The 17,263-nt window shown below is 33.7% G+C and overlaps 1 protein-coding gene across 1 annotated transcript; it reads right to left on the bottom strand.

Annotated features, from left to right (window-relative positions):
- Positions 1–1,384: 1,384 nt before the first annotated feature.
- On the bottom strand, positions 1,385–3,064 carry LOC107962870 (small nuclear ribonucleoprotein SmD3b). Its single transcript, XM_016899426.2, has 5 exons — positions 2,775–3,064; positions 2,108–2,160; positions 1,897–1,963; positions 1,756–1,812; positions 1,385–1,624 (listed from the first exon to the last, which is right to left on the bottom strand). The coding sequence occupies exons 1-5, from the start codon at positions 2,931–2,933 to the stop codon at positions 1,562–1,564; spliced, it is 399 nt and encodes a 132-aa protein (XP_016754915.1). The 5' UTR covers positions 2,934–3,064; the 3' UTR covers positions 1,385–1,561.
- Positions 3,065–17,263: the final 14,199 nt, after the last annotated feature.

Here is a 17,263-nt window from a genome sequence, read left to right as displayed (position 1 = left end):
AGGTCATCGTCTCGTTCCTTAATTACCCATAACTCTTATTATATATGTGGAACTCTCCCACCTTATGAACTAAAAATTTTACTATTTCCAAATAATCACATTGATCAATTACATTTTTAAATAACAAAGAATAAATTCAGGGATAAAATAATCATTTGAGAAATGGTGAACGTTAAAAGACAAAAAAAAGAAAAAAAAACCCAAGTCTAGGGTATGAAATTAATGGTCAACAACACATCATCCAAAGAAACACCCCACCACTACTAGATTTACTCATGGGTCAGGTTACCCGGCCCGGCTCGAAGACCCGCAAGAAATGTAGGAAGGTTTGGGCAAAAATATAGGCACAAAAAATGGGCTTGGACAAAAAATTAAGGCCCGTTTAAAAAAAGGACCAAGCCTCGAGTAAGGTATTTTTGGCCCGAGCCCTGCCCAAATTCACTAAATGACAAAAAAATCTACTTTTTTTTGTTGTTTTTGAATGTTATTTTCCTGTTTTCTCCCTATTTTGCTATCATATTATTATTATGTTGCTACTATTTTGTTATTGTTTGGATATTATATAAAACTTATTTTATTATTAATTTTGTTATTATTTTAAAAGCATTTGTTAATTTTGTTATTATTTTAGATGTTTTGCTTGTTAAGTTACATCTATCTTAGTACTATTTAAATCTACATATTTTTTAAAATTTATTTTTGAAAAATATTTATTTTAATTTTTTTAGTATTTTTGATGTATTATATATTTAAAAATTATATAAAATAATATAAAAAATTAATATAGGTGAGCTAAGTTAGACTCAAATTTTAACATTTTTATTTGAGTCAAGCTTGAACAAAATTTTAAACCCACTTTTTAAACCTAACCCAACCCAAACCCAATGAATGAGTCTAAATTTTTAGTTAAACCCAGGCCATAAGCATCTCTAATCACTACTACTATAAAAGAAACGTACACGTGAGATGTTTCTAAATTCCAAAGGGGAAGTTGCTTATCATATCAAAAAGAAGATTCTCAGTTCCTCAAAGAACAAGTTTGATTTTATTTTATTTTCTTACAATAAATCAATTAAAAATCATTTAAACCCCAAATATTTTTTATAGAAAAACATAGATGGGTGTAACTTAAACCTAAAAATCAAAGCCCAATTTTTCAAGTTTGCCATTTTAACCAATACCTTACTAATATTTTATTTAAATTTTTTACATAACTAGCGTGCATATATACACAACAATTATTTTCTAAACGTTTCCATATGTTTCAAACGACCATATTCCCACACAAGGCAAAACTGTGAAGCACGCACAAAATTCAGAAGGGCAAAGAGTTCTAGGAGATTGGATGTGCATGACATACATGGACACTTTGCTTTCATATGGATCCATGAAAAAGTACTTCACCTCTAATTTCATTTTCGTCAGCATAACAAAAGTGTAGATCCTTTTACATCAAATATGAGTACAAGCTTGATCACTAAACCCAAGAATTTATCCGGTGGCATATAATGATGAACGATGCTTTGACAATAGAGACTAGAAACCATTTGACAAGACAAAGTTACCTACGAACCGATGGCACAACGCCTCTACCACCTGTTGTGCCACGCCCGGCAGCTTGAGCCTGTAACACCAAAAAGAAACAAAATCATATTTGGAATATGAAGCTTATAGACAAGGAAAATTATAAGGAGATCACACAAAAAGAGCATGGTTCTTCGGGTTCCATCTTAATTACAGCGTAGGCACACTTACTTTGGCTCTCATTGCAACAGCTCTACCTCTGCCAACTCCTAGAGATGAGCTCTTACCCTTTGATGAAGTTAAGAAACAAAGTCAGAGGTCTTCTAACAAGTGCATAATGTAAGAAATGTGACACCTTGAAAGAAGATGAACCTTGATTTTAGCATCGAGGCGTTTGAACATAGGAGCATTCTTCAACATGTCCGGTATGACCATAAACCTGTCAAAATATACCCATCTATCAATAGACAAATAAAGTATGCCTGTTTTCATTATAACAACACCTATTACCATCAAATGCCGCATATCAATCTTACTAAAAACAATGAAACATGGTTGACTGAGGGAGGGAGAGACATGATACCTGACTTTACTGCCTCGAATGAAAACATGCTCAAGCTGTGATATCTTTCCATCCTGAAGCCAAGCCAATCAATCAGCTTAAAATCAGTTACAAGTGGAAGTAATATGAGAGGAAAGACAAGAACAACCTTGAGCCAAAGTGAACAACAACATGCTACCGATAATATATCTGGTTTTGGAAAAGGGATGAGAGAATATGCACTCAAATCACAATGAAATTCTGATGTCACTCATTCAACTTTTAATTAGATCTATTAAATAAAAAACAATGATACAAGAAGCCAGCAACTTAAACGCTTTATAAATCAGGTAACAACCTGAAATTTGTAGTATAACCTAAAAAGAACCACACAACAGTCAATAAGCAAAATCCAGAGGCAAACTCAAATTTAGCAATGAGAAATTGCTGAGAAACATACTCAATTTTCAAACCCCAGAAACTCCATCCATCTCTTCCCCAATATCCTAAGGCTTAACCTGCTTATAAACTTAAGTCCAGAGTTCCGGCATGCAATGCCTAAATCTAACACCCAACACTGAAGTATTTTAAGGTTTATCACTAACTAAGCATAAACCCTAAATTCATCAGATCCAAATAAAAGTAAATAAATCAAAGTCGAAAGTGAATAGCTAAAGAAAAAAAGGGGGGATGTGAGAAAGAGAGGTACTTTAGCGGTGTAGGTGATGTTCTCGAGCTGGCAATTCCAGTTATCCTCGCATTCGACCATGCTTCCTCTGTAAAGCTCTCCGCTCTTAAGCTCCACCGTTACCACGTGGCCGGATGCCTCGTGCAGTAGCTTCACTGGTATGCCCAAGCTCCGGCTCATTGTTTCCCTCTCCTGTTTGTTTCTTTTTTCTTTCTTTCTCGCTCGTCCGCTCTGCTCCTGCAGGAATAGCAAAACCCTAGAGCTGAAAGAAATGTATTTGCCCCGCGAATTGTTTAAATTTCTAAATCTAATTCTTAGGGTCATAATTGTAATTCTCGAAATATAGTGAGGACAAGTTTGGAGAAATTGATAGGCTAATATGGATGCATCAGAGGCGTTGTTTTACCTTTCTGATTATTCCTATGCCGTACGTTGGATTATTTTATTTGACTACTAACCATGCCACTGTATGAAAATTACCTGTGAAGGTATAATTTTAGGCTTTAAATTATATCTCAATTCCTATATCGTATTTTAAGTTTTTATCAGAAGTGGTATTTAAACCATAAACTGTCTCATTCTATCAAAAAAATACTAATAAATAAAACGTGATGCATGTTACATTTTTATTGGATGTGGTATATTTTGTGAGATAAATAAGATAAAAAGATAATTCATATTACACTCCTTACAAAAGACTTTTAAGTACTAATCTAATAAAAGTTAGGGGCCAATTTGCTAATCAAACATTATTTTTTATGATGAAAAAGTTTTTATTTTGTAATTCATGCGTAGACTTATTTATGGGTCGAGTTGGGTTTGGATTGCGGTTAAATATCATTGTCAAAGCCTAGCTTAATCTGAAGTATGTTTAACGCCCTTAAAACATAGTGAATTTTTTCGTTAAATAAATAAGGTATATTAATGATAGTTAAAATAAGTAATATGTTGTGAGATATTAAGTTGAGGTATGGGTTCAATTGTAAAATTGTGAAAAGTAAAAAGGGTTCAATTGTAAATATTCAAAAGTTTAAAAGTTAAATTGAAAATATTAAAATTTGAAGGACCAAAGTTACAATTATACCAAAAGTGGGAATGCTTGAATGATACATGCATGGATGGGGTGAAATTATTAAATTTAGGCATTTATGGGTTGAGATGTCTTCATAGCGTTTGGGGAGCTATCTCTTATTTTCAAAACTCAATTTGAATTACTTGATTTCAAGTCCAATAGCTCAAGTTATGACTATTTCAATGAAGACTGCACAAACAAAATTTTTAGACAGGATTATTATGGGAAATTACGAGTTTCAGGTTTTTATTAGAGTTTAAATTGATTTTTAGGCTTAGTTTTAATTACATATGAGTCCAATATTTTATTTATTAGGTTTTATATTTTTATTATTTATTCTGAATTTTAGGATATTTTTAAGCATTTTAAGTTATTTAAGAGTTTTATGTTTCTTAGTCAACCAGAAATTTTAGTTCAACTAGAACTACTTTTTGTTTAGATTAATTATAGTTTCATTCTACTAAAAAGTTTTATTTTGATGTAATAAACTAGCCAATATAAATGTTTTTTGTAATACCCCAAACCCGGCCTAGATATTAGGCTCGAATCTGGCGTGTCACATTGAAGTGTTTTTCGAAAACCATGTTTTCATTGAAAGCCCCTCTTAATATTTTTAAAAAAAAAACTTTTGGTCATTAAAACTTGTACAAAACCCCAGTTTACGTTAGTTTAATTTCAAAGCGTGGTTTATTGAAAAATACATAATTTTATTCCCAAAATCTCTTTTAGTTGCAGAAGCTAGTTTTAAAATAATTACTAAAACTTGATGTTAAAAAGTTAAGTTGCGAAAGCATTTTGAAAATGTTGCGGAAACGCTGTGTTGTTTTAAAAACAATTAACACTTTGGGAAAATTGTGATTTAATTCAAACAGATATAAATCAAAGTAAATGAAACCCAAAGTTAAAATCTAAAAAACCCTAAACCCTAAACCCTAAAAGGCCTTATTACAAAAATTAAAACCCAAAATGGAATCTAAACTTTAAATAAAGTCCAAAGCATAATAAGACTGCAGTCATGTGACCATCTCCGAGTCCCTCGCAGCACCGATCCTCCTAATGCTGGGAATTACCTGTACAGTTAATAAACGGGGTTAGTCTATGAAAACTCAGTGTCTAATCCCCTTACTAGAGTAACAGTACGTATACCGAAACAGAAACAGAAACAGTATGGGCCAGAGCCCGTTAACAGTAATAGTACAATCTAGTTCAGAGCATACATGTGCAAAGCCCATTACAATATCATTTGGGTCACAGCCCATAACAGAATCAATTGGGCCTAGCCCATCTTAGTAATAAAACAAAATGTGTGAATGCAGGATGCATGCTAACCCATCCAACCTTGCACTTGCCTCCGTCCAACCCTGCACTACCTGTTGGGAATAACTCACCCACACCATCCCTACACTTAAAATGTTAGCACCGGTTGCAGCACTAACCGAAATCGCAGCAAAGCTACTATATATATATTCCGCTTTAAGCCATCAGTAGCGGTATTACAATTGGCACAAAGCCATCAGTAATTGTAATAAGTTCGGACATAGCCATTAGCGACGGTAATATAATCGGCACACAGCCATGGGTAAATATAATCGACACAGAGTCATCAATAAATATGATAGGCACATAGCCACTGGTAAATACGATTTGCACAAACTATAATCAACATAGCACAGAGCCATATTTAGGTTGGCACAGAGCCATAATCAGATTAAGCAGCACTAAGCCTTCCATCGGTCCACAGTAGTCTCGTTCGACCCGTGCGACCTTAACAGATTAATACTAGATCCACAGTTGTCTCGTGCGACCCATGCGATCCTATCAAAACTTCTTCCATATCAATGTCCCAACCCCATGCAATATGTCATGTATGTCATGCTCAATCATCACACGTGTATGTAAAATGGCCATGCTCAGTAACAATCATTTAAACATATATTAAAAGCATATCAGTCGTACAACCACCGTCAAGTCATTTAAAACATAGTCATACGATCACAGTCAAATCGATCAAATTTATAGTCTAATTCGGTCATTTACCCACATGGGCAAAACTGTCATTTTACCCTACAGGGGTATTTCAGTAATTTTACACTACAAGGTTATTTTGGTAATTTTATAAATCGGGGGTATTTCGGTAATTTACAAATCGAGGCCTTAACGACCCAACAGATGATCCAGGTCGCCTTGAGTGACTTAAGTAACCTAAACAGACATAACAGGGTAAATGGGCCTAAGGCCCATTCTCGGCTCAAGTGGACCCACACACATGTGGCCCATTTAGCCCAAAAACAGCCACAGCTATGCGAACATCACAGTCCAGACAACACTTACCACATCACATACATTTATCCGTGTGGGGCCTACGAGCCCATTGGGCCCACACGACCTGTTTAGCCCAACAAGGCCCAAAATAGCCCAAGACCACGAGAGCACTCGTGATGGCCTCTACAATCTAACGCCCATGTCTGTGGGCTCGATTCACCATACGTGCGATTGTACGCCCATGTGGCATCATACCCCATATTTTCAACTTTTTGGTATTTCGCCGATCTACTGTCATAGCAGTGTAAATGACATATACTTTCAATTTTCAAACGATTATCGAATATTGCATGCAAAAACACACACTTTAGGCTTTTTAGTCGATCATCAAACATAGCATATGTTTACACACCTGCTCGTAAAACGAACTGCACCCCAAGTATCTTCGCACCTAGATTATTGCATCATAACGATTACTCATCCAACTCTTGTTATCAAAAGAAACTGACAAAAAACTAAATCAACTACTGTGACCTTACTAATAATAGAAATACCTGTTTCCCTAACTTTCAAACAATTGTCAGATCACCTTAGACCACAACCATCCCACAGAATCGATTCCAAACTAAAGGAGTAACACTCGAGTGCGCTGAGTCGAAATTGATGACCAAAAAGAAAGTGTGAAGAAGAGTGGCTGAATCGAAAACGTGAGTGATGTGACAGGAATTTAGTATTCGACTACTACTGAGAGGAGAAGGAAAACAAATGAGGGAAAAAATAGAGAAGGTTATATTTGGCTGACAAGAGTACTATGATCAATGAAAGAAAGTGTTGAAGGAAGGCAAAGATTTTTGGCCACTATTCACGAGAATGATCACAAAATGCAAAGGGGTATTCGACCGAATAAGAATAGGAACAAACGAGAGAAAATAAGGACAGAAAATAAGGACAGGAAGTATAGAAATGGGGTGAGAAGGTTTGGTCATGCAAGGAACTGATTGCAAAAGGAGTAATAAGAAGGGGAACAATCAGAAACTCTGAAAGAAATAAAGATGAGACAAAAGTAGAAAGGGTTTTGGTAAAAGTTTGAGCAATGAGCAAGAAACAAAAATGAAAAAGAAAATGGACAAATGAAAGAGCACTCAATGCTTGCCAGAAATGACAGAAAAGTTGCACGAGTGGTCAGTTTTCAGTATATGCTTGGAAATATAGAGAAATGAGAAAAAATAAAAGCAAGGAGAACCCGAAATGGCATAAAAGAATTTGACACTATGGGAAAAAGGTCCTATGACCGGATATGCACAATAGGAAGTCGCATATTCGGCCAACTACTAACTCTCCTCTCAACCCCCCATAATCTAATCCTACAATCTCTCAACCCCTCGATTTGAATCACTTTCAAACTCCTCCATGTCCATATCCCATAAATCTCTCCCCCAAGACCAATTCTACAACCACTTGAGTAGAATTCTATTCCAACACAACCGCTGGGCAGCACAGCTGCAAAATAAGTAATCCATAGCTCACTTTTAGTCTTGAACCTTTGGCCTCCTTGCCATACTCCTAACGCCACCTTGCCACTAGACCACATGCTTGCTTGTGTCATAATTTAAACACAAAATATTAATAAGACCTTTCAGCTAACGCCAAGTTCAATTTAGGGAAAACTAAGATTTTAGCTAAAGCCTAGATTTGAACTCAAGACCTCTCAAAACACTCTCAATCACTCCTAAAGCACATAGCCAATAAAGCAAACACAAATTAGTGAAATTTTCTTGCACAACTAAAATCCAATTGCTCCGATACGCAAAGCCCAATTCTTTTAGGCTCAAAATTCGGGGCGTTACATTTTTTCATTATTCATTAAACACACTTTGAGTATTATGCTTTGATTGAATAAATACTCATTGATTTTTTCTTTGTAAGAATTCTTCTTATTTGATTTTAGAAGTTTTTTGTCACTATCTTTTAGATTTTTGGGGATCGTTTTCAATCTTTGAATTGCCAAGTTTCCATTCTTGAAGGCAAGATTAAAATTGTTTGAAAGGGGTTGTTGAATCTTTTTATTTAAAGGCTTCTCAGTGCGTTATCCATCTATCCATTCTTTATATTTCCATCTTCTACATTTAGCCATATCCATCTTTCCATCTTGTTTTATTTTCTTTTAGTCCTGTAGGGTTTCTTTATGATTTATCAATTGATTTGCTTTTGTTCAATTTTCAAATTAAGAACCACTCAAGAATAATCGGTTCGCATTGATTTCCATCAAGATTGCATCAATTTGATGAGATTTCTCATCTTTCTTTAATTGATTGATTATTTTCATCTTGTTGACTGTTTTTGCTTCAATTTCAATCAATTAACAATTTATTTTTGTAACACCTTATACCCGACCTGATTTACTGGATCCGAATATAGGATGTTACTAAACTTAAACACTTAACAAAAATTTTAAAATGGGCGAAGATTTTACTGAATATACTTCTTACATATTTATTTTTATTCTAAGTAATTCTGAATATAAATATTTATTTGATTACATTGATTCTCAATGATAATATAAGACAATACCATTTAAAACTTTATTGAAACAGACCTAGCTAAACCAAGTTCGGCTTACTATGCATACAAGGCTGAATCACTTATCTACAAGAGGATCGACTAAACCGAAGGCTCTGATACACTTTGTAACTCTCTAGATCTGACTCGATTTATCGAATCTGGACCTTGAGTGTTACTACACGTTACCCTTAGTAAAATTTCCTAAACAGCCTTCTTATACACTTGGCTCAAAATACATTTCTTATCATTTTATCAAAAATCTCTTTTATTAAAGAAACCAAGAAATGTATTTAAAAATAATACACCATATCTATAATAACTAATTACAATACATAGTTTTAAATGAATAGACTAATAGGGTGTAAAACTACAATATGCCACCATCTAAAGATATCCACTGTATGCACAGTATCTCCATTCGTCGCTTTCTTGGCGTACTCTTGGCTTGTCCCTTCTGGCGAAATCATTCCTTCAGCGTAACCTGAAACATAAATATAATGCTTATAAGCTACACGAACTTAGTGAGTTTGAAATACATTATATCTTTAAACCTTTCACACTGAACTCTTCATCCTGATTATTTAGATTACCTAATCTGTCTTTGGCAGATTCCTTACATCTTCGAACAAACACATATATACATACTTATGCGCCACTTACCATCCATAACGAATCATCCTTAACTCATTGGCTAACTTCAGATCTTACCATACAATACTACCTCTTTTTCTCTATTCAAATAACTTGCATCATTTATCCTAAAACAATTGTTCACAGACATTGTTTACTGGCGAATACTTACGCATTTGGTGGATTCCCACCTTGATTTGAATACCATCAGTTTACCAACTCAAATCATTTTCTAGTTCAGACACAATACATGCTTATTGTAACACCTCTAACCTGTGTCCGACGCCAGAACAGGGTTATAGAGATTACTAGAGTTTATAGTTAAATTACAGTTAATTTATGTCATTTACAATTCATTTTCGAAAATCAATCATAATCAATCATAATGTCCCTTATATGGGTCCTCGAGGTCCAAAATACATATTAGAATTGAGTCGGGGCTAAACTAAGATCACAAAAATTTTTTCGCGAAATCGCAAAATTTTTCTTAGATGCAAGGTACACATGACCGTGTGACCAGGCCGTGTGATGACACGTCCGTGTCCCAGGCCGTGTGGGCATTTGATGTGAGGCACACGGCCGTGCCCCAACACGTGTCCTTACCCATGTAACTCTCTGACTTGGGTAACACGGCCAGCCACACGCTCGTGTGCTAGACCGTGTGGACAATTTAATTTTCGAAAATTAGGTGCAAGGGTTACATGGCCAAGACACACGCCCATGTGTTGGGTCGTGTGAAGACACATGCCTGTGTCTCTACCCGTATGCTCAATTCTGGGCATTTTATTTCTCTAATTTTAAGATGCAGGGAACATACGGCCAAACCGCATGCCCATGCGCATGGTCGTGTGTCACACATAGTTGAGACACACGCCCGTGTGTCTGCCTGTGTGGACAGAATAAGGCCATTTTCCAAACCTTATTTCTCACCCTTTTTACCTTGCACCTACATCAACACTTCAATATATTCACCAACCAATTCAAGGCATATAAATCAATCTAATAATCAAGTTTTATGCATGACACATTTACTCATGCTTTCAAGTATCATCTTTACATTAAAATTATATACTTATCCAAACTTAATTGCATCTAATATATTAAACCAAACACATTCATATACTAAATATAATAAACCTCATGCATAAGTATGCATTAAATTTAGTATCACTAGCCATTGTAATGGCCAGTTACAACCAAAACATTTACATACCCTTATTTGTTATCATTAGCCTATACATGCCATTACACTAAGGTAAGATTCCTATTTATACCAAAAAGAGCTGGAGGATAGTGTGATGATGCTCCGACCCATCTCCAACCTTTACGAACTTCCGAGTACTATAAAACAAAGCAAAGAAAACCTAGTAAGTCTTTGATGCTTAGTAAGTTCGTATAACAGGAATTTCACTTACCAATCATGTTTATTTAAATAAGCATATCAATAACATGCATCCCCAAAAAATTAGCCATTTGCCTAATCACATACACTCAATCAAGCAAGTTAGTCAAAAATTTTCTAAATACTTTTCAAATAATGATGATGATGAGCTCATCAAGTAATAGCTTTCATATACATAATCCTTTCATATCGTATTTTCACATAACTCATACATTTCCATAACAAGTCATCTCAAGTTCAGTGTAGACATGTTAAAACTTTACCAGTTGAATTTATTTAAAATATCGATGGATACATCAGTAGTACACTCAAAGTGTACAAAACTGTAAATCTGTCAATTAATATTCAAGGGTACCCAATTAGGGCACATAATCAGGAAGCACTCTCTTGAGCCATGTAACAGGATGCTCATGTGAGCCATGGATCAGGAAGCTTATTAGGGGCTAAACAGGAAACTCATAAGAGTTTTAATCAGAAAGTTCATTGAGCTTAACATGTAACTTTGAAGACTTATTATCATGGAGCTCCGGATAGCCATTTAATAGGAAGTTCAAGCGAGCTATAACAAGACGCTCATAAATAGCTGTGTTTGCATCCGCAATATATGCAGGATCACAACCAATCAAAAAATAGGACGCTCACAAAGAGCTGCAGTAGTCCGCAACACATGTAGAATCATTACCGATCAGGATGCTCGCATGAACCATATAACAGGAATGCTCGAGAAGGCTTTTAACAGGATGCTCGTCCTAGCTATAATGTCCGCAACATATGCAGGACTATAATCAATACGAGAAAATACTGTATCCATCGCATTTCATTATTCAAACGGAACTTATCATTTATTGAACAATATTGGATATGTGATTAATTTCATACATTAATTATTTATGCAATTCACACAAATACAACATTTGATTCAAACATATTAATATACATAATTAAGTTACACGAACTTACCTTAACACTTGTTCGTATACAAAAATCTACTAATCTGAAACTTTTTGTTTTCTTTTGTCCACTTCAATACTAGGTCTATCCATATCTATACGAGTAAGTTTAGCTCGATTATGAAATTCCAATTCAAATCAATTAAATTCATATTTTAGGCAAAAGTACCATTTTGCCCATATACTTTTAATTAATTCCAATTTCGTCCCTAGGCTCGGAAATTGAAATTCATGCAATTTAATCCTTATTTCAAGCCTAACCGAATTTTACATGTCACAATAACAGCCCATGAATTTCACAAAAACCAGAACTTTTCCATGGGTTTTACCATTTTTTAATTTAGTCCCTAAATCATAATTTCATTAAAATTCTCTTTGTAAAAGTCGTTTATCTATCAAGAACCTTTCATTTTCTACCATAAATTTCAAAATTTTAGCATTTACATCCATGGAGAAATTTTTATACTTTGATATCTTTACAAATTAATCCCCAAACTAGATAGATTAAGCTATTACGAACTCGAAAATATAAAAATTACTAAAAATGGGATGAGAATGCTTACCCAATTAAGCCAAGAAAGCTTGCTTGGATGTTTTTCTCTTTCCTAGGGTTTCCATGTATTTTAATTTAGGGATGAAGATGAAATAAGATGATATTAAACTATTATAATCTTTATTTATTCTAAATTCCAATTTAGTCCTTTTCTTTTTCCAATTTTCCATGGATGATTCATCAAAAATATCTATTAACTCTATTTAATGGTCTAATTGCCATATAAGGACATCAATTTTTGAATTCCATAGCTAATTAATCCTTATAGCTACTAGAATTCAACTTTTTCATTTTATGCAATTTGGTCCTTTCCATATTTAAACATGAAATCGATAAAATTTTCTTATTAAAATTTTCCTACGTCTTTCCTTTCATAATGCAGATCATGCAATAATATTAAAATAAATTTTCTTTATGACTTAGATTTGTGGTTCAGAAACCACTATTTCGATTTCACTAAAAATGGTCTGTTACACTTATACTGATAATGGATTATCCAGATTGTTCAGAATGATTACCCACATCTTTGTTACAAAACACAAATCTAACCAAGATGCTAAAACAACTCATATTTCATAAGATTCCATAGTAAGACATGATATTATTCTCATATGGCGAATACTAGATACTAAGATTTCAACACTATATATAACGCAGACGAACTTAAATAGACAATTTCCTATGTAGTTTATGACAACGAATACACCCATATTCACAGATTACCCTGGCGAGTACCTTTTATGAACATAGAGATACACACTTCTTTTCAAGAACTTCCCTTAAAGCATATTCGATCATAGATCGAAATCAACCAAATTAGCTTCAAATGTATCATAACCTTATTATAGCAGTATCTATCACAAAACCATCAAAATTTATATAAAAGTTACCATATAGGCAGATAATCACATTCTACCATACAAACTTAGCAAAGTATGCCAGAATGGCCAAAAAAATACGCCACAAGGGCAGCATACAAAATTCACGTGTTTACTGTCCCGAGAACTTTCATAGAAGATGCCATGGGTTTCTTCCTCACGGACTTAATACATAAATTTCATGTATCGTGATTTGCTAGTTCGATTTACACATCATCGAAGGCTACACCATAAACATCCATATTGTCATATCTTGCCATGGGTCTTGACCACATGGACTTACACACTTTCATGCATTGTGATATGCTAGTCCAGTCTTTGTACTGGAGGCCACATCATGAATGTTTCCATATCATATGATGCCATGGGTCTTAACCTCATGGTCTTCCACTTGTTTTCATATCGTGGTCTATCAATCTGGTTAGCAATATAATTGCCTTTCTAGAGGCATCATAGATGGTCATTTACAGAACATTCACTTACCAGGATTCATTCAAACATCTGATTGTTCGTACTACTTCTAAATCAAACTATACTTGCATACTTACCCATCAACATTCTATTCCAATAGAACTTTATACATGTCATCATAACACGTAAATCATTTTTACTATGGTTTTTATATTTACCAGTTAATAGAGATATCATCGTCATTTAAATATTCTTCTATTTGAACAATACACGTACAAGAGTTAGGATAGAGACTCACCAAATACTCACCTAAACTATAGCTCAAAGCTTCAGACTTAGACATCCATCTCGACCTAGCAACAACAACTGCTTCAATAACATAGGATCACCATTAAATCTCATTCACATACAAATTACTATAATCTCAATCACTGACAACCCCTATGCAAATCCTTATACTTACACCTTACTATTTATATACCTCTTACATACTTAATCTTTCAAAACTTAACATGCAGAGTTGCAATACTTACCTGGAGATGGAATGACCACTGATTAAACCAAGAACCTTTGCTTCCTGCTTAATGAGAAGAGATACAATTGGGTTTAAGCAAAAGAATCAGAGAGTAATATTTTGGAGAAAGAATAATTTTTTTCATAAACCCTTCTCATACATATATATAACTCAATCATGTTTAGTGGAACTTAAAAAAGTGTCACTTAATTTAGAACTTGTCCTTCTTAATGGCCTATAGATTCTGAGAGAAACATAGATGAAAATCCTGCATAATAGATAGTAGACCAGTCAACCTAGTTGGTTCCTAACCAAGTCACTTTATAACCCAATTATCACAATACCAAGACAAACAGGGTGTACTATGCATTTGGCTATAATTCATACAAAAAATACTATTTCACTGAGCAAAATCTTTCTCTTTTAATAAAAGAATAATCTGAAGTAGAATCTTTACTTACTTACACGATGGTTACTATACGCCTACACATATTCTCCAAAAGAAACAATTGGGCGAATTACACTTCGCCAAAAAGATTATTTCTCTATTACACCCTGAATTTTGGATTCGCCAAATTTGGGGTGTGACAAGTGCAATTGTGATAAGAATTAAAAAGAAAAGCTTACAAGTGAATGAAATTGTGTAAAGTCCTTAGTAAAAAAGGTAGAACTAGTGACATATAGTTGGCATATCATAAAAATATTTATGCACACATACTGTTACAGCATTATGATGCTTACTATTACTGCACTACAATTGTAATGACTCAACTTTGTCAATATTGGAAAAATGTGACTTCAAAACCTCATTTCCAAAAACCAAGTTTGAAGGGATAAAATAGGAATATTTACGGGTTTTATGTGAAATATATCAAAGATTAGTTAAGTAATTTAACCAAGAAAATCATTAATTAAAGCTCGAAAACTAATTGTAAAACTTCAATCACTATTGAGTTTTAATTTTTTTAGAAAATACTTGAGGATAATTAGTTATTATCCAAAGGACCATGAATGGTTATGTAACCAATTCTAAATATGAGAGATGATGATGATGATGATATTGATGATAGCCATTAAATTGTTATAATTATAATTAATGAATATAAATAAGATTAATTAATTAAGTTTAATTTATTCCTAATCATAGTATAAATAGAAAATTAATGAGAGGAAAGATGAAGCTATAATCTGTCTCCTTCAACCGTCCAACTTAGTGAAATAAGAAGAAAGAAATCCAAGTTCTACTAGTTCATTTGGCCTTTGAAATTCTTAAGGTAAACAAGTCATTTCCTTAAAATTTTTTATATATTTTGAATTATGAAAGCTTGATTTAGCTAGCCAATGTATCAATTTCTTCAATTGTTAGATGTTTAGCAAGTTGTTATTATAGTGAAATTGATTAATTTAAGCTTGAAATTGAAGAGATTGTTCATTAGAAAGCTTGGATTATGATAAAGTCTAAGCTAGAAATTAAGTTAAGTTTGTTAGTAGATTCTTTTATATTAGGGACTAAATTGAATAAATTAAAAACTTTCATGAAAGTATGTTATAGATGAAAAGTACAAGGTCTCTAATGAAAGAATATGAAATCAAATTTTGGTCTGATGTTAAATATTGAAAATATGAGTATCTCGGGTATAGGGACTAAAATTAATCAAATGAAAAATATGTTGATTATGTGTTTGAATGTGATTTGGATGTGAACTAATGTCATTTTTATAATTGAATTATCAAACGTAGCTAAAAACGACATTGAGCTACATCAAGAGAAAGGAAAGGTGAGAGTTGCTCTCAAGTAACGAAAATATGATTTGTGCTTTTATAACTCGAGTTCTATATATATACGCACACGAACAAATATATGATTGCTACAAGCTAGCTATTTAGGTAAGCTTATTACTTGTATCGTGACTTATTTTGTATATGATGATATTGAACGTTGAAACTTGAATTGAGGTGAGCATAGTATAAATGAGCATGATATGAAACTATGATATGTCATTCATGAACATATATGTATTGATTCATTGGTTACCCTATTAACTGTCTTGGGCAAAGTCGGGTATAGTTGGTATGTCATAGGATAAGTGTACTTGGATATGCTACCATTTATACCGATGAGGCACAAAGCACATATTATACTTCGAGCATTCGATGAGGTGCGAAGCACTTTTTACTTTGGTTATACCAATGAGGCACGGAGTGCAATTTATACTTTGAACGTTCCGATAAGGCACTAAGTGCCAAATTTGCGTGATGGTTGGATGATTTGTGTATCCATCTTTAGCCCATGTCCGATTAATAAGAATTATAAAACCTAAACTTGTTAAGTGACATTTGATACAAAATGATGATGTAACAACCTAAATCCAATATGATTAATAAGATCCAGACCTTGACTGTTATCACACAAATACGGATAAGGACTTAGTTTACTTATATAGATTTCAATCAAATTACAATACCCTTAATTACCCCTTTCTAACTTAATTTACAAAAAGCAATACATTTACAATACATGACAACTAAATTACAAAATTACCAAAATTTGACATCCTACTTTATTACAAATGTCCCTAAAGGTACGAAATGCTAGGTAACAGAGCAGGCTTCAAACCTGCCGATAATTTGCTCTATATGCATAATAACCTGATACATCGCTTCTTGGCGTAGTCTTGGCATTTTCCCTCTTGGTGCAGACTTACAACACCATACCTGCAACATAACATACACATATAAGTTCATAAGAACTTAGAGAGGGAAATATCTTTTACCTAGGTCGCACTTGCATATAGAAATCAATATTTTAGTTTGAAAATCTTTTTGTTCTTAATATTTAACTCTCTCTCTGGTGAATACTTCCTCAGATTCTATTCTCTTGTACTCATTCGCTACCATACCTTACTCTTAGACTACTCCCTTCTTTTCATTGTTTGTGATACTTTATTTACACTTTTTAAACCTCTAAGCCATCACCTCATCATGATTCGAAGAGAAGCACATACACAAGTAACATGTATTGCCTTCGAATATACAAGTTTACGTCTTTATTCAGAATACATCTCAATGCTAGCTCATTACTTCACCATATCTCTTTAATTCACTATCTTCGTGTGAGCATTGGTCTTTATGGCATAGCTTACCATATATTTCATTTGTACAATTTGTACTTCTAATTTCACTATTTATGTTTAACGACAATACAAAACACGCCAATTGCTTAGCATAGAACCCGCCACAAGGACGTCCATCATGATTCATTTTTGAAAACCCTTC

The sequence above is a fragment of the Gossypium hirsutum genome, chromosome A02 (assembly GCF_007990345.1).
Source record: "Gossypium hirsutum isolate 1008001.06 chromosome A02, Gossypium_hirsutum_v2.1, whole genome shotgun sequence".
NCBI lineage: Eukaryota > Viridiplantae > Streptophyta > Magnoliopsida > Malvales > Malvaceae > Gossypium > Gossypium hirsutum.
Note: the sequence above shows the minus strand (reverse complement) of the source record. Positions and strands in the feature narration are given on the sequence as shown.